At 39.8% G+C, this 24,818-nt stretch overlaps 1 protein-coding gene across 15 annotated transcripts in view; it reads left to right on the forward strand.

Annotated features, from left to right (window-relative positions):
* Window positions 1-24,818, forward strand: part of GPATCH8 (G-patch domain containing 8) — a 73,905-nt gene that overhangs the window by 29,764 nt on the left and 19,323 nt on the right. For 5 of the 15 annotated variants that reach the window (XM_036339546.1, XM_036339550.1, XM_036339547.1 and 2 more), the window contains 4 exons: window positions 11,156-11,200; window positions 13,176-13,243; window positions 13,888-13,974; window positions 16,474-16,617. In XM_036339546.1, the coding sequence (XP_036195439.1) occupies window positions 13,217-13,243; window positions 13,888-13,974; window positions 16,474-16,617 (258 nt within the window). In that variant the 5' untranslated portion in view covers window positions 11,156-11,200; window positions 13,176-13,216. The other 10 variants (XM_036339545.1, XM_036339558.1, XM_036339555.1 and 7 more) reach the window with 6 other exon arrangements.

The raw sequence follows: 24,818 nt of genomic DNA on the forward strand, positions 1-24,818 counted from the left end.
AATAAAGGATAATATGCAAATTGGTCAGGATGCCCTCACAGTAAAGACCGAACAGCAGGCTATGTGGGGCAACCAGGCCGGCAGAGGGGTTAGTGAAGGATGAGAAAACGACTAAACAGCCTGCTGCATGGGGGCGATCAGGCCAGCGGGGGAGGGAGGCAGTGAGAGGTGACCAGGCTGGCAGGCAGATGTGGTTAGGGGTGATCAGGCTGTCAGGGGGTCAGTTAGGGGTGATCAGGCAGGCAGGCAGGTGAGCAGTTAGGAGCCAGCAGTCCTGGATTGTGAGAGGGATGTTCGACTGGCAGTTTAGGCCTGACCCCTGGCATCAGGCCTAAACCAGCAGTCGGACATACCCCGAGGAGTCCCGGATTGGAGAGGGTGCAGGCGGGCTGAGGGAACCCCCCACCCCCGTGCACAGATTTCATGCACCGGGCCTCTAGTATGAAACATAAATGGAAATAGAGGTTTCCTATGGTTCCCTGAGCAGAGAGGCCATTTCTCAGGTTCCGATCAGACTGTAGAAAATGTATGGCTTAAAGTTTCCATTGCATTTATTTTTTATTTTAACTATGCTAATCATTTGGATAAAAACAAAATACTTAATATTTCTACTTCTGAGTTTTTGCTAGTTGGAAACCAGCCAACTTCATACACCTTTTTTTGCTCTCTGACATTCAAGAGCTATTGTTTATTCTTTGTTTTTGTTTTATTGTTTGCACATGTGAACAATACCTCAGAAATGATGGGGAATCATTGTACTTCTATATCTGAAAGGGATCTTTGGGGAGAGGTGTGCTACTGTTGACAATTTTTTTGCATTTTGGAAATGGAATTCCGTAATTTGAATGGGAAGTCTTAATGAACGTGTGTGTGTAAAGGACTCAGAGGAATGATGACTAGGGAAGACTTCAAGTGAAGTCTTAAGGAGGGAGGATAATAGCTATTACCAAATATAAGATGGTTACATTTGGCAAAGAGTAGGTATGGCTGGCTGGATCAGAGAATGCCCATGGGACAGTGGATTTTTATACTTTTTTTTTTTTTTTTTAGCATAATCTCCAAAATTTGTTTAAATGTTGAACCTTAATATATAAAGGGGAGGAGGAGAAACTACAGTTGTTTTGGTTGAAGTAAAGTTCTAGGTTGCCAGGACTAGTTTGGAAACCATATCTAGAGGGCAGTAATGGGAAATTTGTTCAAATAGGCACAAATCTAGTACTGGTCGAGTGTTTACTATGTGCTAAGCACTTAACAGATATCTCATTTAATTCTTAAAACAAGTCTGTGAGATAAATTACTGTTGTTCCCATTTTGCAGAACAAGAAACTGAGGTTTAGAGTTGCCAAAGAATAAGCAATCAGTAAATGACAATACCAGAATTCAAATTTTGGTCTTTCTGACTCCATAACTCACACTGTTAACTAGTACACTGGATGTAAAAGCCTTTAAGGCCTCTTCAATTTGGAACTTTATTTTGTAAGCCAAGGGCAATTTTTAAAAAATATATATCTTTATTGATTTCAGAGAGGAAGGGAGAGAGAGAAATATCAGAGATGAGAGAGAATCATTGATCGGCTGCCTCCTGCATGTCCCCTACTGGGGATTGATTGAGTCCTCAACCCAGGCATGTGCCCTGACTGGGAATTGAACCGTTACTTCCGGTTCATAGGCTGACGCTCAACCACTGAGCCACCACATCTGGGCAAGAGCAATTTTTGATCAGAGGAAAGGTATAGACTTTATAGCAAGAAATTTTAAAGATAATGTAATCAAGATTTATTTTACAGATGAAGTAATTTAGGTTTAAGGTTCCAAAATATGTTAGAGATAGTGCTGAAACCAATTCCAAATTTTCTGATATTTGAGCTGTTCTTTCAATTATACCAACCAGAACATTTGCATTACAAGTTAAATACTAATCCGGTCAAAGTATGTCTGAAGATGAAGATGGAAAACCATTTAGAATATTTTTGGGGTTTTAGTTAATGGTCTAAGATATAGTGATAGCAATGGAAATGGAAAGGGAGGTATAAATATAAAGGATAATAACACAAATCAACTATGAAGCACAGTGTACAGTCAATTTATATATGTCTAATTAGCAAAACCTTGTTCCCTGGGTTTAGTGTAAATCTTTTTTTTTAAATCCTCACGCAAGGACATTTTTTCCATTGATTTTTTAGAGAGAGTGGAAGGGAGGGAGGGAGAGAGAGAAAGAGAAGCATCAATGTGTGAGAGAGACAGAGAGAGAGAATCAGTTGGTGGCCTCGGGAATCAAACCCTCGATCCTTCATTGCACAGGCCAACACTCTAACCATTTATCCACACAGGTCAGGGCTAGTGTCAATCCTTTGTAATAAGGATTTATTAAATATTTACAGAGTGTTCATGGGTTACCTAACTTAAAGTCTTCTTTGTGGTGGATATCATTCCTATTTTACAGATAAGGAAACTGACAGTCTGAGCAATACTAAAGACTAGAATAGCCCTAACTGGTTTGGCTCAGTGGATAGCGCATCGGCCTGCGGACTGAAGGGTCCCAGGTTCGATCCCGGTCAGGGGCATGTACCTTGGTTGCAGGCATATTCCCAGTAGGGGGTGTGCAGGAGGCAGCTGATTGATGTATCTCTCTCAACGATGTTTCTAACTCTCTATCCTTCTTCTCTCCTCTCTGTAAAAAGTCAATAAAATACATTTTTTTAAAAAAAGAGTAGTATAATTGTGCCAAGCCCTATGCTATAATTAATATGCTCTAATGGATATAAATTCTGTTTCCTAGAAAGATGTGATGGTGGTGAGAAATGCAGGTACTACAGAACTGAAATATACAGTAGTTAATTCTGGCCCAAAACATTGGAGATAGCTTTGAATATGATATTTTTACCTTAGGGCACTTGAAGCAGTCGTTTGTATTCTTCATGATTAATATAAATTTGTATATATTCATTAGCAACTTGAGGCTAGATTGAGCAGTAAGAACCTTGCCCTCATTTTTAGGGATGGTTGGTAATTGGTCTCTAGGGAAAAAGAAAATACTGTAATTTCCTCACTTACATTTTCTTTACACTTTAGTAGAGGCCTGGTGCACGGGGTAAGGTCCCTAGGCCTGGCCAGCCATCAGGGTCGATCTGTGGGACGACCAGCGGGGCAATTGGGGGATCCCCACTTGCACCCGCCTTGGCTGGCTTGGGGCCTGCGGGCTGGGGGCAGCTCCTGCGTTGAGTGTCTGCCCCTCGGTGGTCAGTGCACATCATAGTCATTCGGTCGGTTGGTCAGTTTGCATGTTAGGCTTTTATTATATAGGTTCTTTCTTTCTTGTGGCATTTTTATGCTCTACCTTCTATAATTTATGTTTATGTATCTCTTAACCTTCATTAGACTATAAACTCCTAAATGATAATTGCTATTCATTTACATCAATTATCTGTTGTTGCTTTTCATGTTTTTTATTCTGCATACATTTATTGAATCCTTAGAATGTGCCAGATCCGTACTAATTCTTAGGAGTTCAAGGATTAATATATAGCCTCTGCCCTCCAGAGGCTCATGTCTAATAGGGAGACAAATGTAACAAATAAATGGAGTGCAGTATAGTTGTGAAGTTAAAGGTACAGTGGGGGCTTCAGAGCAGATTGAACATGTGGAATTTCAATTTATTTCTTGAATGATTTAACAAGTGAAAAAATCACAGAATGTGAGAATAAGGAAGCAAGCAACTACATCACAACTTTTTTAGTAAATACATGGAATCTCCTCATTCTTCCATATAGAAGCACTGATGTTTTAAAGTAGGATCAAATGTAAATATGAAAAGAACACAAAGTAAAAAGTGTATTTTATAAGAAATTTATTTTATTAATGAAAAAGGCTAAAAAAATTTTCATTAGAATGGCTACCAAAATATGACAAACAAGTTACATATTTAGAAAAGAGGACAGGGCGTGAAGCAGGACATTTCATTCTATAAAACCTTTGCTTTTTAAATTATACAAATTCTATTCTAAATGAGATGTTTAATATATATATTTCAAATTAATATTTATTAGTAAGCATTAACCTATTTTGAGGGGGGATAGAAATAGAAATAACTTCTTGATAGAATCTGTTCCTTTGGTTTGCATAGTTGTAAGTGTTGGGTTGAATTGAATGGAGATGATTACTCATAAGAAAGTCTGAAGACTGGATTTGATCTTTCTCTGCTATTTGAAACATCTTTTTCCCCATACAAAGATGCGTGGGAACATTGTTAATTTTACTCTCTTAGTTCAGACACACAGGAATTAAAATTTGGAGGCATTTCTTAGGGGCTAGCTAATCTGTTTGAATCCCAGAATTTTTCATTGTAAGCACCAGAGACTTTAAAGTACAGCTAGAACCTGGAGAAAGACAAGGAGTGATAGAAAATTATTAATATTTTAAGAATACTTTAGAATTTTGGTTCTCTATAAACATTGAGCTCTTTGAAACGAAGCATTAGGTTTTATCCATCATTTACTTCCATCTCCATGGTAGCAGGTATAGAATAAACACTCAATAACTCATAAATCTATTATTCATTTAAATACAAGAGAGCTCTGACTGGTGTGGCTTAGTTGGTTGGAGCATAGTCCTATACACAAAAAGGTCATGGGTTCAATTCCCAGTCAGGACAAGTATAGGAGGCAACCAATAGATGTTTCTCACATCAATGTCTGTCTGTCTGTCTGTCTGTCTCTCTCTCTCTCTCTCTCTCTCTTTCTTTCTCTCTTTCCCCATCCCTCTCTCCTCTACCGCCACCCCTCCCTCCTCTAAAATCAATAAAAATTCTATATAATAAAAGGGTAATATGCAAATAGACCGAATGGCAGAACAACTGAACAACCAATCAAAGCGTAATATGCTAATGCTATACTAAGGCTGCTCAACTGCTCGCTATGACGTGCACTGACCACCAGGGGGCAGTCGACCAGTCACTATCATGTGCACTAACCACCGGGGGGCAGATGCTCCGACCAGTAGGTTAGCTTGCTGCTGGGATTTGGCCAATTAGGACTGAGCGAGATGAGCTGGACATGCCCTGGAACCCTCCTGTGGCCCCTCCCTGGCCTGATCATGCACCCGTGGGATCCCTCAGCCTGGCCTGCAGCCTCTTGCATGACCCCTCGGGGGATGTCAGAGAGCTTGTTTCATCCCAATCCCGCAGACCACTCCCTTTGGGAGGGCGCCAGACACAGGGCTCATGGCTGGTGAGTGCAGCTGTAGGAGTGCAAGCCTCTCCCGGGGCTGATTAGGCGCGAGCCCACAGCAGGCATGGTGGGGCTGGGATGAGCGGGAACGGCAAGTAGAAGCTGCAGACAGCGGCGTTGGACTGCGGGTTTCGGCCTGATCTTTGCAGGCCACCCAGAGGGACCCCACCAGTGCACGAATTCGTGCTCCGGGCCTCTAGTAATAATTATAAAATAAAATACAAGAGATTTTCTTTTGTGGTAAAAAAAAAATAATGTAAAATTACCATCTTAACCATATATTTTTGTTTTTTTAAAGACTGTGTGTTGATTTTTAGAGAGGGAGGAAGGGAGAGGGAAAGAGAGCAACATCAATTGGCTGCCTCCTGTACATCCCCCACCGGGGCGGGGGGGGGGGGGGGATGGATTAGGGTTCAAGACCACAACCCAGGCATGTGCCCTTGACCTGGGAATGGAACTGGCAATCTCCTGGTGCATGGATGATGCCCAACTAACTGAGCCACATGGGCCAGGGCTATCTTAACCATTTTTTAAAAATATATTTTTATTGATTTCAGAGAGGAAGGGAGAAGGGAGAGAGAGAAATATCATTGATGAAAGAGAATCATTGATCGGCTGTCTCCTGCACGCCCCCTACTGGGGATCGAGCTGGCAACTCCAGGCATGTACCCTTGACCGCATGTGCCCTTGACCGGAATCAAACCTGGGACCCTTCAGTCCACAGGCTGACATTCTATCCACTGAGCCAAATCAGCTAGCGCCATCTTAACCATTTTTAAATTCACATTGTTGAGCAAAGCCCATCTGTTTTGAATGGCTAGTACAGTGTCTTCACCCTTCAAGATGAATGGAACCCTTATTCTGTTGCAACAATAAGGGCTGATTTTAATTGTCTTATAAATGGCTCTTTATTTTTTTTAGTGTCATTCTACAGTGTACAGGCATTGTGCTGGTTTCTCTTACATAACTCTTTCTGTAATAACCACATGATTTGACCTAGAATATAGCCACATTTATGGCATATTGAGATAACTCATGACAGATTTTTTTCATTGAACCAATCCTTTGCTATAAATAACCACTGAAGAAAATCTTGTTCTAGTGAAAATGATAATGCCACCTTAGTTTTGCACTTAGTCAATGCATAGAATTTCTAGACTCATGACTTTTTAAGTTCTTTGTGTTTACTAGTTTACTGTTAACTTTCAGTTCTTTTTATTTGATTTTAGGGCTCTAACATCTTTAACATTTAAACCTGATAACTTCAGGATATTTTGTTAACGTTTAACATTATTTTGACCCAGGCAAGGTTGTTGCAAAGAGTGCCAGTTCTTGGGACTACAGTGCAGATATCTTGTCACTAGATAGATTGGGGAATAGGGCATGCTGACTCAGGAATGACATTATCTGTGGCAAGATAGAAAATTGTACTTTATAAAGTGGGTTTATTTTTGTACTTGAATTTCCCTTATAATTCAGCTTTTGTTCTTCCTTAGTGTTTATTAAAATATTTCAAAAGTTAAAAAAGTAAGAATGGGGTCTGATATTATTTTATATCTCATTCTGTTTATAAGGTTCAATCAATAAGACAACCAACAAATATTTATTGAGCTAATAATATATTTTAGCTATATCAGCTATTACTATCATAAGCCATGGATAGAGTAGATCAGACATCATTCTTGCCCTCAGGGTTACTTTGCTTTTTATTTTTATTTCTTTAATTAATTTTAGAGAGAGAAAGGGGGAGAGACACAGACAGAAAGACAGACATCTATTTGTTGTTCCACCTATTTATGCATTCATTAGTTGATTCTTGTATATGCCCTGTCTGGAGATTAAATCCACAACCTTGGCATATAGGGACAACACGCTAACTAACTGAGCTACCTGGCCAGAGCAAGTCTTGTGTTTTTTATTGTTGTTAATCCTCACCCGAGGATATTTTTTTCCATTGATATTTAGAGAGAATGGGAGGGAGAGGCAGAGAGAAAGAGAGAGAGAGAGACACACACAGACATCAATGTGAGAGAGAGACATCCATTGGTTGCCTCCTTCACTCACCTGACCCGGGCTGGGGATTGAACCTGCAACCCACCAGGTATATGCCCTTGCCCAAGAATCAAACCCAAGACCCTGCAGTGCTCGGGCCGATACTATAACCACAGAACCACACAGGCCAGGACCAAGTCTTATTTTTTAATTACTGTACACCTTTGAAGATTTCTTAAGGCTAGAGACCATGTGTAGATCACTAATCAGTTGTGAAAGTTTATTCTTATATTATTATTTATTAATTATAGTATTATTTTCCATATGAACAACTGTAAAGCTACTTTTGCCCCACTGTGTATACCTGAATGAGTTTGAGACCCATTATGAACATGTTCGTTCTCTTGAGTCAACAAATATTTTTTAATTAAATGCCCCTCTATCCTAGATACTGTGTCAGTTATTTAGGATACAAACATAAGTAAAACTGAGAGCATAAAAGTGTTTAACCAAGGACCTAACATTGTTTTTTCCTCTCCCCTAAGTCTCATGTTTTGGATTATTTACTCTGAAAGTTTATTTATTAAATTGATTTTTCCATTTAAAAAATAAATTGATCTTAGCATAATGGTTAGCATGAGACAGCCTTCAGTGAGGTGATATAATTTTTCACCAAAACAGTCCTAACTGGAGTAAAAATATATTTCCTTTAGGTGGTTTTTATTTTTTTAATTGAAAGTGCTCCTGAATTCCCTTTATTACCTCTCCCAAGGTTTGACTATCTTATGTCATCCCTGGGTGAGATATCCTTTCCTGGTTTAACATTCTGATTCCATAATACTAAAGTCTTTTTGCCCCTTCTCTGTCCCTGTTCATTGACATAATAGATTATATGATTAAACTTGAGCTACCTTATCCTAGAAAGCAGCTCTGATACTTTGGAAAGATGAAAGGATGGAGATTCCTGCAGGTCATAGTTAAACTGTGCCCTTAGAAAACATCTATATTTGCCCAGCCAGCATTGCTCAGTGGTTGAGCATCAACCCATGAATTCTATCTCTATCTCCCTTTCCCTTCCTCTCTCTGAAATCAATAAAAAAAGAAAAGAAAGAAAGAAAACATCTGTATTTGAAAAATCAAATTAATCTAGTTGTATAGATCACTAACTAAGCTATGGCAAGAATATAATTAGTTTTTTAGTACTGGAAAATTTGAATTCTGTTTTGAGTTGGAAGTCTCTTTCCCACCCACCCCCCCTTTTTTTAAGTAGGGAATAATTAATGTGCCTGGTGTTTTCAGTTAATGTTTATTGAGAGGTAGCATAATTATGTTCAGTTATCTCAGTGATGCTAAAAGTAATCATTGTTTTTATGCTATGAAGACTATCAGTTTCAAGAGAAGTTTGCAAAAGTGAAGCTTTGTTTTGGACATAGATGTACCCTTTTTTACTCACTGTTTCTCAAAATTGTATGTAATCACTATTTTAATAAATGAAATTATATTTAAATGCACTAACATATAGCTTACTATAGAGACCTATTTTGGATAGTTGTGCAAGTCAGAGAATAGTCATCCTAGTTTTGTGTTACTCTTGATTTTCACATATGTATTTAAGTCGCTTAAAGTGAGAAAAAAAATAGATTTAAAGATGTTAGCTCAGTTTTATCAATTTAATGGCCTTTTAGAAAATTTACTTTATTTGGTTGCTTTTATACTTATTTTTGCTTTATTAGGATTAGATTTTAAAAACAATTTTAAACATCTTCAAAGGACAATTTCAGACATTTTTAAGCCTTCGAGTCATATATGCATTGGCTCTACAAATGTTCTGTGTCTCTCCCACTCCTCATGCCAGAAGTTTAAAGTGGTAATATTAAATATTTGTAATAAATATTTGTTGTTGAATGAATCTTAGTAAGTGAAAGGCAGTAGAGATAAATTACGTTCTTACATCTGTTGACTATCCAACCAGTTTTTAATCACTTTGGAAGCTTCAGTTCTAATTTATTTCTATAGGAAGCCATGTGCCTTCAGTGTAGGTGATTACCAGATTTTGGTTGTCCTTTAATATGTTTTTCCCAATTGTTCTATTCCTGGATTTTGTCTCTTTAAGAGTGGTGTTTCTTAAAAGAAAAAAAAAATAGTATTTCTCTACATCCCAGGTCTTTGGGGCCAATTTTGAAGATTGGTATATCTTTAACTGTTTTAAAATCAAAACTAATTCATGAGGGATGGTTCTCAGAAACAGAGGGCAATCAAAGGATTTTTATTTTTGGCCTTACTCTCCAGTTATAAATCATATACCTTTATATTTTAGCAAGAGATACATATATGAACATTTAGCATTTTTGTCATTGTAGAAGTAAAACTGCCTTTTAAAATATAGAAAGTACAATTCTAGTTGGTCAATAAAACATGATTTAAAGTTTTTTCTCTTCAAAAAAATTTTATTGAGATTCAACATTATATTAGTTCTAGCTGTACAATATAATTTTATATGTGTATATATATTTAAAGTTTTTATTTAAAAATATGAGTATCAGTTTTTCCCTCATTACGTGAATTCAGTATTGGCACATTCTAGATTTGATATGCTTTCTTTTTTTCTTTCCCCTCTCTAGTTGGCCAGATCAAAGTCATAGCATCTATAGATCTTTGGCTGAGGAAGACAATTTCTTTGTAGGAAAGTATTTAGTATTTTGATTGAAGTTCCCTTCTTTGGAGTGAAATAAGCAAAATGTTCTTAATGATTTTAAGAAATATTTGCCCCCTTCAAAAGAAACCAAGAAATAGGGAACCTGGATAGAGAGTTCAATTTATTTTTAAAAGAAGTTGAATTTTCTAGAGAATATCATATTAACAAACATTCAGTTGCTACCTACCTTTTGAAATTCATCACTGAGTTGTTATTCATGTGTTCCACCGTGGTGTTCTTTATGATAGGATTTATCATTGATCATAAATGAATAAATTGAGGGGATTTTTTTTTTTTTAATGCTATAACTTCTTCCTGTATGTCTGGAACCTCTTAATCGAAAAAAATTACTACTTGGCCTGGGCAGTAATGTCACTTTCAGATTGTTTTTAAAGCCAACCTTTTTCTTTTCTGTGAGTCACTTCTGAGTGGACTAACTGAAATTTGATAGCCCTTTTGATGCCACTTTCTCTGGAGTTCCTGGTCTCATTCAAAGCTTGACTTTGTTGTATGCAGAAAGATGTTGGCAGGCCTGGGAAGAATTCATTAAAAGACAACAAATTCCCGGGTTTCGGCACCAAAAGAAAAAAAAAGACAACAAATTCTAAGGAAAACTAATTCAAGAGTTTTACTCATTCATAGCAGAACTCAAATGCACATAGTTTTCTAGGCACTGAAGATCTAAGGTTATTTTCCAGACCTTTTACTCATATCTATATATGTATCTATATCTATAGATATCTATATCTATAGATATCTATAGATATAGATACAGATATTTTTTTAGGAAGGTCTTGATGACTCCCCTCCTGCCCCTCAAATCCTCTTAGCTTTCTTTTAGTGAAGCAGATGACTTCATCACTGTTCAGCTGATCTTTGATATTACTTCTTTAAAGAAAAGTCCCGCCTTGGGCCCTGAATACTGATTTAGCAAAATGAGTAGTTAAATGAGAAATTGGAAGCTAGAGCTAGTTCTCTCACTTTGAAAGAACACCTTCTCGCAGCCCCTGCATAATTAAAGAGGAGGTTGTTTATGTTCTCAAGTAGCAGCACAAAAATCTCACACCCTGGTCCAGTATGAAAATAACTGCTGTAGCACAAAGTGCCCTTCCTCTGTCCCCAGCTGAAATTGGGGGAGGGACAAAGCCCAATTGTTACTTTACCCCCTCCCATCTGCCTGCTAGAAGGCCTGTTTCCCACCCTAATTGGTTTCTGCCTAACAAATGGTGTTTCTTTTTTACAGCATTATGATCCTGGACTTGTTGTGGTGATGGTAAACTTAGCAGTGGTAATTTTTTATTTTCAGACTGAATACTCCTTTTGTCATCAGTGCACCAATATGTTAGGCTTACTTTCTCTGTTGTAGCCTTCATCCTTCTGCTTGGTCTTTTTCATTTTCCTTTCCTTTCCTTATGCAACTTGTCTGATCCTCGTTCATTAAAGGGTAATGTTAAGAAGGGATGTATCTGTTTGTGTTAGAAGTGAAAAAAAAATCAGTTAAAACATTAAATTTTAATACTGTCAAAAACTTGATTTCCCCACAATGTAATGGGCACTAGCACTTGCTACTGCAATTTATAAATAAATTAAAACAAACTTTGACTGCCTTAGAAGGCAAAAGTACTAATGCAGAGTTTATAAACAGGGGTTTACAGAGCTAATGAATTTATACCAAAACTTTCTTGATTCTTGCATGACAAATTCTGACAGACAAAAAAAGATACCAAAACAACAAAAAAGTAAATTTCCTTTGTTATTTATTTTTTCAATTCTTTCATTGGACCATTTGTTTTTACCAGTAAATCCCTGGTTGAGACGTTATGAAAGTGATATTGCACCTAGGAAGTCATTTTTATAACCTGTCTTAATTTGGTCCTTTTGCTAAAGATTGCAGTCACTGCTTATTTATTATACCATTGGGCATAAGGTAATAACACATTTTCATTTTGTTTAACTGGCAGTCTTTGATAGTATCTAAAAGAAGGCTGTATTTTAGAACTTTTTTTCTGGCATTAGAGGCTCTTTATTTACTTAAACTTTTTTTCACTATAATAATTATTCCTAATTATCTCCTTATTGTTTAAAACATAGTGGGATATTGGTGATAAGTAAACTTCTGAATTTGTTTTTATTATTATTTTTAATAAAAACTAATCCCACAGTTATAGAGCAACTAGGTGCAAGTGGTTGCTGGTCCCTTTGAAAACAGTTTCTTCTTTTTTGTCCAGGACCAAACCTAGTCATAATCATGGCATCTGTTACTATTTTTTTAATTTGATTTTGGTAATACCTCAAATTTAGCCTGACAAAACTTAACTTTTAGCCCAAAGGTATAATATACATGTGTGTATAACAAAAACAAAAAAACCAAAAAAAAAACAATTGTTTACACCAGGCTGAGTGAAATGATGAGGGAAGTAAACATTGTGTTTTTTCACTAAAGGTGTACAACGGATAAGGTAAGTCCTCTTATCAGTGGGCTTACATCACAATAAACAGCGCAAGTTGTGATGTAAAACAGCTGTGGTAGTAAAGTGCTTGTCTGCCCCATTTTGCTTTGTTTGGCTGGTTATGAGTGGATTAAATATACATTTTTTAAAAATCTTCAGCATAGATCGACTAGATTAAAGTCAATTTTCTTCGCAACTAGTCCTTTTCACAGCTTACTGATTACCACAGGCAGTGTTAAATCCACTTTGGAAAATGGGACCTCAGCTCACCAGTTCAAAAGAAACACTGTTCTTTGTTTCTATTTAAATTTTTCGTAGCCCCACTGAACTGTACACCATCTTTTGAAAACAAAACAAAAAATATTAAACACACTGAGTTGCAATTACAGTTTTCCTGAATCATGTTTGAAACTGCTTTTTTGATTTAAGCATGTCAGTTGAAATATTTATTACCAGTTTTAAAAGTGTGTATGGGAGGATGTCAGTGAACAGTAAGAGTGAAGTGATTCTTGATGAAAAGTTATTTTAAACCTCCTGGGGCCATTGCTTAGAAATGCTTTGCATTACATAATTTTGTCATACTAATCTGGAATTATTCTCACTGGACGGACAATTAAGGTGGTTAATTGGGCTTAAACTGGGAGAGGTAGGTTTGGTTGTAAGCTGTGAGAATGGCTTGTGTTTGGTTCACTGTAGCTTTCTGGTCTCTGCACTCCAAGGCAAGATCTCTAACCACCCAAACCCAATGTGTAAAGTGAGCTTTTGGCTTGGCTTAGCTTTGCATCTTACCTTGATTATGTGTTCCTGTTACAGGGAGAACAGATCCCATTCCAATTGTTTTCAAGTATGATGTCATGGGCATGGGTCGCATGGAAATGGAGGTAAACTGATCTCATAAGCTCACTTGTTTTATGGAATATTTAAAATTGATATTAATTCCAAATTCAGATGCCAGTGCAAGAATACATTTATTAGATCGAATGTAGTTTTAATATTTTTCTTGGAAACTTAAAATTATATTTTACATTTTTACTTAGTGCTGCCATTGAGGTAGGTAGGTAAGTGGCAAATAAAAACTGTTATAATTGAGGCATAAAGAAATTCAGTGGTTTGCCCAGGGTTATGCCACAGACCCTGGTACTCATTTCAATAGGCAGTGTTGCTTAACTCTTAAAATATTTGCTATGGTAGAAGATTTGTCCTTATAGAGATGTGTATAGCTGTGGTATCTTCATTGGCTAAAATATTTTCTCCATTTACTCCTAATTCTTTGACATAGACTGCTGAATTAAAGTCTGTTATAAAAAAAAAAAAAATGTGCCTGTTGGGAACCACCAGCATGAAAGGATTAATGAAATTTTCTACATGCTATTTTCTCTGTAGGTGACAATAAAACAAGAGGTTACTGAGCAAAATACAGAGCTTTTTATTTTCATCCAGTACTGTAGTTTGTGCAAATGACTTTTTAAATTGCTAATTGGGGATACTTTAGGAATTAAGACTAATTATATCTTATTTTATTAAGCTCGATTATGCCGAAGATGCTACCGAACGGCGCCGTGTCCTAGAAGTGGAAAAAGAAGACACGGAAGAATTAAGACAGAAGTACAAGGTACTTAAATGAAGCTTTTCTTGCATTTGGGGTATTCACACTGAAAGATATTTTCAGTGAAAAGGATCTCTGTTAACAGCATTTGTTTGACATTTGGTGGTGATTAGTAGTCTCAAGTTTTTAAACTTTCCTATTTATTGCCTTTGTAAAAACTACAGAGTTAATAATACCCACTTCATGTGTTTGTTGGGAAGATTGATTGCATCTGTGTTTGAAAACACAGTGCTTCTTAATAGCAGTAAAAATTATTAACTTAAGAGTCTTTGGAGAGGAGGGAGTCCTTTGAGAGCTTGATACCTTTTTTTTTTTTTTAATATATATTTTATTGATTTTCCACAGCGAGGAAGGGAGAGGGATAGAGAGTTAGAAACATTGACGAGAGAGAAGCATCTATCAGCTGCCTCCTGCACACCCCCTACTGGGGATGTGCCTGCAACCAAGGTACATGCCCTTGACTGGAATCGAACCTGGGACCCTTCAGTCCCCAGGCCGACGCTCTACCCAGTGAGCCAAACCGGCCAGGGCAGAGCTTGATACCTTTTGATAAACCTTTTCTCTTCCTTTTTTTGAGCCTTTTCTTTTTTAATGGGTGAGATGTTTTAAGAGTAGCAAACAGATTGAGAACTTCATTCAGTATTTTTCTTTTTAAGGGACTAACTTATAAGAAAACTGCATCTTAGAACATGTTATAATTTAGCCTTCAAAAAGACTGACCAGGAAACATGTTTTTCAAGATGTTCTAGTATGCCCAATCTCTACCATAAAATAGGTAAATTTGTAAATAAGAAGCAGGTTTAGCTAAGGTTATCATAAAAACTGGTTTGGTGCCCGGCTAGATTGAGGATTGACCTATGAACCAGGAGACCATGGTTTGATTCCCAGTCAGGGCACTTGCCTGGGTTTTGGGCTAGGTCCCCAGTAGGGGGCATGCAGAAGGCAGCCAATCAATGATTCTCTCTCTTCATCGATGTTTGTCTCTTTGTCTCCCCCCCTCCCTTCCACTCTTTCTTTAAACACACACACACACACACACACACACACACACACACACACACGGGAGCCCTAGCTGGTTTGGCTCAGTGGATAGAAGGTCAGCCTACAGACTTAAGGGTCCCAGGTTCGATTCCAGTCAGGGGCACATGCCTGGGTTGCGGGCTGCATGCAGAAGGCAGACGACCAATGGTTCTCTCTCATCATTGATGTTTCTATCTCTCTCTCCCTTCCTCTCCGAAATCAATAAAGGTATATTAAAAAAAAACAACTGCCCTAACTTGTTTGGCTCAGTGGATAGAGCATCAGCCTGCGGACTCAAGGGTCCCAGGTTCGATTCCGGTCAAGGGCATGTACCTTGGTTGCGGGCACATCCCCAGTGGGGAGTGTGCAGGAGGCAGCTGATCGATGTTTCTCTCTCATCGATGTTTCTAACTCTCTATCCCTCTCCCTTCCTCTCTGTAAAAAATCAATAAAAAATATACTTTAAAAAAAAAAAAACAATGGAAAAATATCCTCGTGTGAGGTGTGTGTGTGTGTGTGTGTGTATAAAGTAAATCCTCACCCAAGGATATGTTTTTATTGATTTTAGGGAGAGAGGAAGTGAGCGGGAGGGAGAAAGAGACAGTTGCCTCCCATACACACCCCAACCTGGGATCGAACCCAAAACCTGGGTATGTGCCCCAACCAGGAATTGAACCCATGACCTTTTGGTGTACAAACTGACGCTGCAACCAACTGAGCTAAACTGGCCAGGGCTCTGAGAGTAGTTTTGATTCTCTCTGCCAAGACTCAGATCTTGGGACCTCTCCAGCCCTCTTGTAGGTTCTTTTGCTTATTACATGAGACTTCTCATGTTTAGCTCCCCCACCTGACTAAGACCTTAGTGCCACTGTCAGCCATTGTCCTAAGGAGAGCCCTTGGCTATCACAGCTCTGATTTCAGCTTAAGGTCATAGTTGATTTTTTTGTTTTGTTTTGTTGTTTTTCTTCTTCCATTGCCCTTCTCGGGGATTTACTTTTCTATGTTTTCTTCAATGCAATAAAAATGGTTTGTTATATCTGATTGGTTGATTTTTAGTTTTTGAAATATATTTTTATTGATTTCAGAGAGGAAGGGAGAGGGAGAGAGAGATAGAAACATCAGTGATGCAAGAGAATCGTTGATTGGCTGCCTCCTACTGGGGATCGAGCCCACAACCCAGCATGTGCCCTTGACCAGAATCGAACCTGGGACCCTTCTGTCCTCAGGCTGACGCTCTATCCACTGAGCCAAACTGGCTAGAGCGATTGGTTGGTTTTTTTAAGCCAGGGCTAAGAATCGGGGATGCCACAGTAAACTCATTTGAACGTTTATTTGAAGACAACTGTTAGTACAACCACACACAAATTACCCCACTAAATTTATGAAAAACCCTTTTTTTCTCTTCAGGTAAGACTACTACTTTACAACATTCACTTTAAAATTCTACCAAGTTCAATTTTTGTTTATATTTTGTGGTTCTTACAGGATTATGTTGACAAAGAGAAGGCAATTGCTAAAGCGTTGGAAGACCTCAGAGCCAACTTTTACTGTGAACTCTGTGATAAGCAATATCAGAAACATCAGGAGTTTGACAACCATATCAATTCCTATGATCATGCACACAAGCAGGTAAGGAATAGTTATTTGCTAACAAAAGAAAAAGATACTTTATTGTTAAAACAATTGAATTTTGAGTGGACCCAAAAAACTTGGAGACTGGTTTCTTGTATCTGCCAGTTTTTATATGAAGTCATCTGACTTTTTTTTCCATGACAGAAGTCCTGACATAGACCTCCCCCTTCCAATTTATGTAGAGTGAAGAATTGTGAACTTCATAAATCTTGCATAAAATTTTTGGTTTGAGTGATTTCTAAATTTGTATTTGATTTGGTAATTCAACTAAGGATTGCTGGGAGCTTTTCTTTCCCCCACTTTATGAATTTGTGAAACTTTGAACAGTTATCCCAGGCTGGTTATTTCATCTTCTGTATAGAAGAGTTCTTGCTTTATTAGGTACTCTTTCCTATCAGTAAATCATTTTGTTATACTCTTGGAAGGTAGATAAATCTTGAGAAGGAAAATAATATTAGATGCTATCTTTAACAAAAAACTGATGCTGCTCCTAGGCGGTTTGGCTCAGTGGATAGAGCGTCGGCCCTCGGACTGAAAGATCATAGGTTTGATTCTGTTCAAGGGCCACACGTACCTCGGTTGTGGGCTCAGTCCGCAGCCCTGGTCTGGGCCTCTGCAGGAGGCAACCAATTGATGTGTTTCTCTCTCTCTCTGTCTCTCCCACTTCTTTCCAAACTCTAAAAGTCAATGGAAAAATAACCTCGGGTGAGGATTAACCAAAAAACAAATGAAACAAAAAAACTGATGCTACATGTTGAAAAGCTTGCTGAAAAATGAATTACACTTTCTTTGCAATCTTTTTTAAAAAATTTATTTAGGGGGGGAAAAAAACAGTACCTAATGAATTACTGGCATAAAGAAGGCAGCAATACTCCCAGGGGATTTTAGAAGGAGGAAATTAATCTTTATATCTACAGCACAGTTCTGGCTTATTAAAGAATTGTGAGCCATTTGATCTTGGGTGACTTTAGCATAACTTTTTCAGTTTTGGGGGGGTACATAGTTGTATTTGTTAAGTTTGTAAGATTTATGGGCTTTACTGGAATGCTCTTGTAAGCTGAACCTGTTAAACCAACATTTTTTTAACTGTTGCTTTATTTTTCAACCAATGAAAGATTTCAGAGCACAGGTAAAAGGCAGGCTTTGACTAAGCTTTACTTTTACTACCACAGGGATACTTTTCAAGCTGGTTGAAGTATTATACTTTATGCAACAATCTCTTCCACATTTAACCACATCTAACCAATTCAAGATTCTTTTACTGATAGACTTTTATTTAAGACAGATTTTCAACATTTTATACACGTTTGGACATTATTTTAATATATTGTTAGCTCTGCCTGATTTGAAGAAGAGAAATTGAAAGAGCATAGACAGGATGGGGTAAAAGTGGGTTTATAATTGTGAGTGTGCAAAACACAGAATTTATTATTTTTAAATACACACATATATGTTATTGATTTCAGAAAGGAAGGGAGAGAGAGATAGAAACATCAATGATGAGAATCATTAATTGGCTGCCACCTGCACGCCCCCCACTGTGGATCAAGTGCACAACCTAGGCATGTGCCATTGGCCGGAATCAAACCTGGGACACTTCAGTCTGCAGGCCGACGCTCCATCCATTGAGCCAAACCAGCTAGAGCCAGAATTTATTCTTGTGTTATTATTTATTAACTAGAGGCCTGGTGCACAAAAATTTGTGCACCTGGTGGGTGTGGGGGGTCCCTCAGCCCGGCCTGTGCCCTCTTGCAGTCTGGGACCCCTCAGGGGATGTCCACCTGCTGGCTTAAGCCCGCTCCCGCGGGGGGGGGGGGGGGGGCAGATCGGGCCTAAGCTGGCAGTCAGACATCCCTCTGGCAACCTGGGAGCCCTCGGGGAATGCCCACTTGCCAGCGGGGAGCAGGCCTAAGCTGTATTCGGACATCCTTAGTGCTGCTGAGGAGGCGGGAGAGGCTCCTGCCACCACCACTGTGCTGGCAGCCGTCAGCCTGGCTTGTGACTGAACAGAGCTCCCCCTGTGGGAGCACACTGACCACCAGGGGGCAGCTCCTGCATTGAGCATCTGCCCCCTGGTGGTCAGTGTGTGTCATAGTGACCAGTCATTCCCAGTCGTTTTGCTGTTAGGGTCAGTTTGCATATTACCCTTTTATTATATAGGATGGAGGCCTGGTGCATGGGTTGGGGCTGGCTGGTTTGCCCTGAAGGGTGTCCCGGATCACGGTGGGGGTCCCACTTGGGTGCCTGGCCAGCCTGGGTGAGGGGCTGATGGACATTTTCAGGCTGGCCACACCCCCCGCGACCCAAGCTCCCAGCCTCTCCTTTTTTTCTTTTTTCTTTTTTTCTGGGATTTATTTATCTTTTATAATTGAAACTTTGTAGCCTTGAGCGGAGCTCAGTGCCTGCCAGAGCAGGCGGAAAACTTGGCTTCCTCCATCGCTGGGGGCAACCCATGCCTGCTGCTTGCTCCAGCTCCGTGCCCGCCACCATCTTTATGACTGAGTGACAGAGTGATGGTTAATTTGCATATTACTCTTATATTAGATGGGATTATTATTTCCCATTTGAGCAACTGTAAACCTGCTTTTACTCCACCCTGTATATGGACAAGATATATTGGCAGTTGCCTTACTCCTTTAAAGAATGATCTGCCAAGAAAGAAGAATGCAACAGTGAATAATACTTAGTAACTTTTGCAGCTTTTCAGTGTATATATAATTCAAACTTTGGGGTTATTTTTTATGGATTTAAGAAAGACATTTTATGCCTAATTATATATTTATCTTTTTGGGCTCTTGAGAATTTCTTCAATTAAGTAGTCTCTGTGATTAATCAAAAACATTCCAGAAGAAACGTTAGGGACCAAGTGGACATTTAGAAAAGTTACATTTTAATTGATGAGAAGTCTCTTGAGTAAAGTTTTAATTATAAAAGAATAAACCAGGAAAAATGTAATTCAAATTTGAATAATGCGTACACTTGCCTTTTAAGGGGGAAATCCATCAAAGCAAAAGCTAAAAAAATGGATTTACTATTAAATGTAGAACTAATAAAATTCACATTGACAACATTAATATGATGGATGATAATGTTTTAGTGGTATTTCTTTCAACTTGAGAGAAGTAGAGATTGCTACAGTTCTGGTTCATTTGAATTTGACCTGTTTATTCTCCTGTGCACTTTGGTTTGACTTCGTTCTCTCATCACTTTTCCTATTGCAGTGGGAGATTTTGTCCCCCAGGGGATACTTGGCAATGTCTGGAGACATTCTTATAAGTACCGCGCGCTAACCGATTGCGCCACTGGAGCTCCTGGAGACATTCTTTATTATCACAACTAGGGGAACAGGGTTACTGTCATCTAGTGGTGGAGGCCAAGGGTGCTGTTAAACATCCTACAATGCACAAAAAAGTTCCTTGCAACCAAGAATTACCTGGCCCAAAATGTCAATCAGCAGTGTTGAGGTTGAGAAACCTATTCTATTAGGAAGACTAAAAACTTTCAAATGTATATGGTTTTGTGATATCATTTGGCCTTTGCTTGGTACAAACAAATCTCTATCATTTTAACTCCCCAGTTATCAATATTTATAAAGTGCTCATTTAGATTATCTCAAATATTCATTTATTACTCTTTTTTCTATATCATCAAAATGAAAATACAAAATTAAGGATTTCTTATAGAGAATTTATGGACTACCTTATCCATTAATATAGAGTACTAGAAGCTCAGTGCACGAAATTCCTGCACAGGTAGGGTACCTAGTGGCTGCCAGCTGCCAGCCAGGACCTTCCTTTGTTCCACACCGCCGCCTGGTGGTCAGTGCACATCATAGCATGCGATCAAACTCCTGGTCGGTAGAACTCCTGAGGGGACACTTTGCATATTAGGCTTTTATATATATAGACTAGAGGCCCAGTGCACAAAAATTTGTGCACTCGGGGGGAGTCCCTCAGCCTGGCCTGTGCCCTCTTGCAGTCTTGGACCCCTTGGGGGATGACCACCTGCTGGCTTAGGCCCGCTCCCATGGGGATTGGGCTTAAGCTGGCAGTCAGACATCCCTCTGGCAGCCTGGGAGCCCTCAGGGGATGTCCACTTGCCAGCGGGGAGCAGGCCTAAGCTGCAGTCAGATATCCTTAGTGCTGCTGAGGAGGCAGGAGAGGCTCCTGCCACCACCGCTGTACTGGCAGCTGTTAGCCTGGCTTGTGGCTGAGTAGAGCTCCCCCTGTGGGAGCACACTGACCACCAGGGGGCAGCTCCTGCATTGAGCATCTGCCCCCGGTGGTCAGTGTGTGTCATAGTGACCAGTCATTCCCAGTCGTTCTGCTGTTAGGGTCAATTTGCATATTACCCTTTTATTATATAGGAGTGCCTGGCCAGCCTGGTGAGGGGCTGATGGCTGTTTGCAGGCTGGCCACAGCCCCTCAGTGTGGGGGTGCCCTTTGGGGTGCCTGGCCAGCCTCGGTGAGGGGCTGAGAGCCGTTTGCAGGCTGGCCATACCCCCTTCAGGGTGGGGGTGTGGGTCCTGCTGGGGTGCCTGGCCAGCCTGGGAGAGTGGCTAATGGCAGTTTGTAGGCTGGCCAAGCCCCCCAGCGGGGACCCTCACCCCATGAGGGTGTGGCCATGCTGGGTGAGTGGCTGATGGCTGTTTGCAGGCTGGCCACAGCCTCTTCAGGGTGGGGATCCCCACTGGGGTGCCTGGCCAGCCTGGGTGAGGGGCTGACGGCCATTTGCAGGCTGGCCACAGCCCCTTCAGGGTTGGGGGTCCTGCTGAGGTGCCTGGCCAGTCTGGGTGAGGGGCTGAGGGCCGTTTTCAGGCTGGCCAAGCCCCCCAGCGGGGACCCTCACCCCATGAGGGTGTGACCATCCTGGGTGAGGGCTGATGGCTGTTTGTAGGCTGGCCACAACCACCCAAGCTCCCAGTGGAGGCTGGCTGGAAGTAGGTATCTGGGATTTATTTGTCTTCTATAATTGAAACTTTGTTGCTATGAGCAGAGGCCACAGTCGGCTCAGAGCAGGGGGAAAGCTTGGCTTCCTCCATCGCCCAGGGAACCAAGCCTCCTGCTTGCTTCAGCTCTGTGGCTGCCGGCCGCCATCTTGGCTGGTTTAATTTGCATATAGTCACTCTGATTGGCTGGTGGGCGTGGCTTAGGGCATAGCAAAAGTATGGTCAGTTAGCATCTTTGTCTTTTATTAGTGTAGATAAGTATCTATGATCTCTGGTCTGGGGGTGAAAATTTTTAGCTGGTGTAATTAATGTTGAACGCATGTTAGCTTATTCTTCCACCTTGATCAAAAGCATATGTAAGGTGTAAAAAAAAGAGCCCTGGCTAGTTTGGCTCAGTAGAGTGTCGGCCTGTAGCCTGAGGGGTCCCGGGTTCCATTCTGATCAGGGGCACATGCCTGGGTCACAAGCTCGATCCCCACTAGGGGCGTGCAGGAGGCAGCTGATCCATGATTCTCTCTCATCGATGATGTTTTTGTTTCTCTCCCTCTCCTTTCCTCTCTGATATTAATGAAATCAATAAAAATACATATTTTTTAAAAAGAAATTTTTTAAAAAGATGTATGATTTTGTTAATTTTGTTTATTTTTGGTGGCATATTCTTTATTTGGTTGAAATATAGGCTTTTTCATCTTTCTTTATACTGCTGTCTTATTGGAAGTGGTAGAATCTTGAAACAGAATACTATAAATATAGAAACAGAAAAACAGACAGCACTAAACTTTTGTATTGTTACACTTTTCCCTCCACTTAAAATTTCTAAGGAGCCCTAGCTGGTTTGGCTCCACGCATAGAGCGTCAGCCTGTGGACTGAAGGGTCCCGAGTTCGATTTAGTTCAAGAACACATGCCCGGGTTGTGGGCTCAACCCCCAGGAGGGGGTGTGCAGGAGGCAGCCAATCAGTGATTCTCTCTCTTTAAACATTGATGTTTCTATCTCTCCTATCTCTCTCCCTTCCTCTCAGAAATCAATAAAGTATGTAATATAAAATTTCTAAGGAGCCTCTAATTGACTGTGATACAACACAGTTAAATAACCCCTACGAGAGGTAGGTCCTATTTATTATTCCTCTTTGATGGACATGAACTTACCATACAAGTGGACCTACCATTTTCCAAATTTATGCTTTAAAATCATAAAGACACCCTGCCTTGTCTTCCAGGAAGGCACACAGGATTATTATGAATCTAAGATAACAGGTAAGTACATCCAACCCTGTGCTAGTAATCCCTAGTTTGCATCTTCCATCAAATTTTCACCGTTAAAAATTTTTAGGATGGGCAGGATTCTGAACATGCCCATATCTTCATTAAGTACAAATAATCTCTCAAAAGGGGGCTACGGAGTCACCCTCATTTGTGGGGTTTTTGTTTTGTCTTGCCTCTCACTATTCACTAGTTTTTCGTCAAATTTTCTAAGGCATTTTGTGAAGGAAGTCATTAATACACAAATATCAAGACCCAGCTTGATCTTCAAAGATGAAAAAGCTAATTGGATATTTTGGCTTTTTTCAGCAGTTTAACCCTTATTTTAAAGTAATCATTTCAATACATTTTGAGGTCTTAAAGGATATGCCTTTCCATTCTTCAAGAGATAACCCAGTGATTCCTTTTTTATATTGTAAGTTGATTCTGATATGCCTGAGTGCTCAGTAAGTATTAAAAGATATCTTCTACCTTTGTTAACTTAAGTTAAAGTTGACTTTGGAACTAAACATTTTTCCATCTCTACCTGCCTGCCTCTTTAATTATTTTGCATATCTTTTTTTAAAAAACACATCTGGCCCTAGCCGATTTGGCTCAGTGGATAGAGCATCCACCTGCGGACTGGAGGGTCCCAGGTTCGATTCCGGTCAAGGGCACATGCCTGGGTTGCAGGCTCGATCCCCAGTAGGGGGCATGCAGGAGGCAGCCGATGAATGATTCTCATCATTGATGTTTCTCTCTCTCTCCCTCTACCTTCTTCTCTGAAATCAATAAAAATATATACTTTAAAAAAAAAAAAGACTTAAAAAATAAATAAATAAAAACACGTATGCTAATTGATATGACAGTAGAAACCATTTTCTTTAGTTTTCAAATGGCTTAAATTTCAAACTCCAAAGAACATTTTCCCCCCCAGAGGTAAATTTACAGCAGCACAGCAACAGTCAGTGCCTTATTTTTTTGTTGTTTTGCTTTTCTTTCTTGGTGCCTTGTTACCTACTCAGGATTTTTTCGATCTTACTCTCTTATTTGTGCCACTAAGGGTCTCCTCACTAGCCTCTAGTACAGTGGTTCTCAACCTTCTGGCCCTTTAAATACAGTTTCTCATGTTGTGACCCAACCATAAAATTATTTTCGTGCCCTAACCGGTTTGGCTCAGTGGATAGAGCATCGGCCTGCGGACTCAAGGATCCCAGGTTTGATTCCGGCCAAGGGTATGTACCTTGATTGTGGGCATATACCCAGTAGGGAGTGTGCAGGAGGCAGCTGATTGATGTTTCTCTCTCTCATCAATGTTTCTAACTCTCTATCCCTCTCCCTTCCTCTCTGTAAAAAGTCAATAAAATATATTTTTTTAAAAAAATTATTTTCGTTGCCTGATCGGTTTGCCTCAGTGGATAGAGTGTCGGCCTGTGGACTGAAGGGTCCCGGGTTCGATTCCTGTCAAGGGCATGTACCTTGGTTGTGGGCACATCCCTAGTGGGGGGTGTGCAGGAGGCAGCTGATCAATGTTTCTCTCTCATCGATGTTTCTGACTCTCTATCTCTCTCCCTTCCTCTCTGGAAAATCAATAAAATATATTTTTAAAAAAATTATTTTTGTTGCTACTTCATAACTGTAATGTTGCTACTGTTATGAATCGCAATGTAAATATCTGATATGCAGGGTGGTCTTAGGCAACTCCTGTGAAAGGATCGTTCAACCGCCAAAGGGGTCGTGACCCACAGGTTGAGAACCGCTGCTCTACTAGATAAACCAGAGACCATAAATTATCCCACAGATGTCTTTTGTGTGGCCCTTGTGATGGTAGTTTTTTCCGCTTTAATTTCACTTGGTTCCCAATTTTTAAAAATGAGACTATAACCCCGCCAGTTTGGCTCAGTGGTTGCTCGTTAACCTGTGATCCAGGATGTCACAGATCGATTCCCAGTCAGGGCACATGCCCAGGTTGTGGGCTCAATTCCTAGAGGGGTTCGTGCAGTAGGCAG

This window comes from Myotis myotis, unplaced genomic scaffold (assembly GCF_014108235.1).
Source record: "Myotis myotis isolate mMyoMyo1 unplaced genomic scaffold, mMyoMyo1.p scaffold_m19_p_17, whole genome shotgun sequence".
NCBI lineage: Eukaryota > Metazoa > Chordata > Mammalia > Chiroptera > Vespertilionidae > Myotis > Myotis myotis.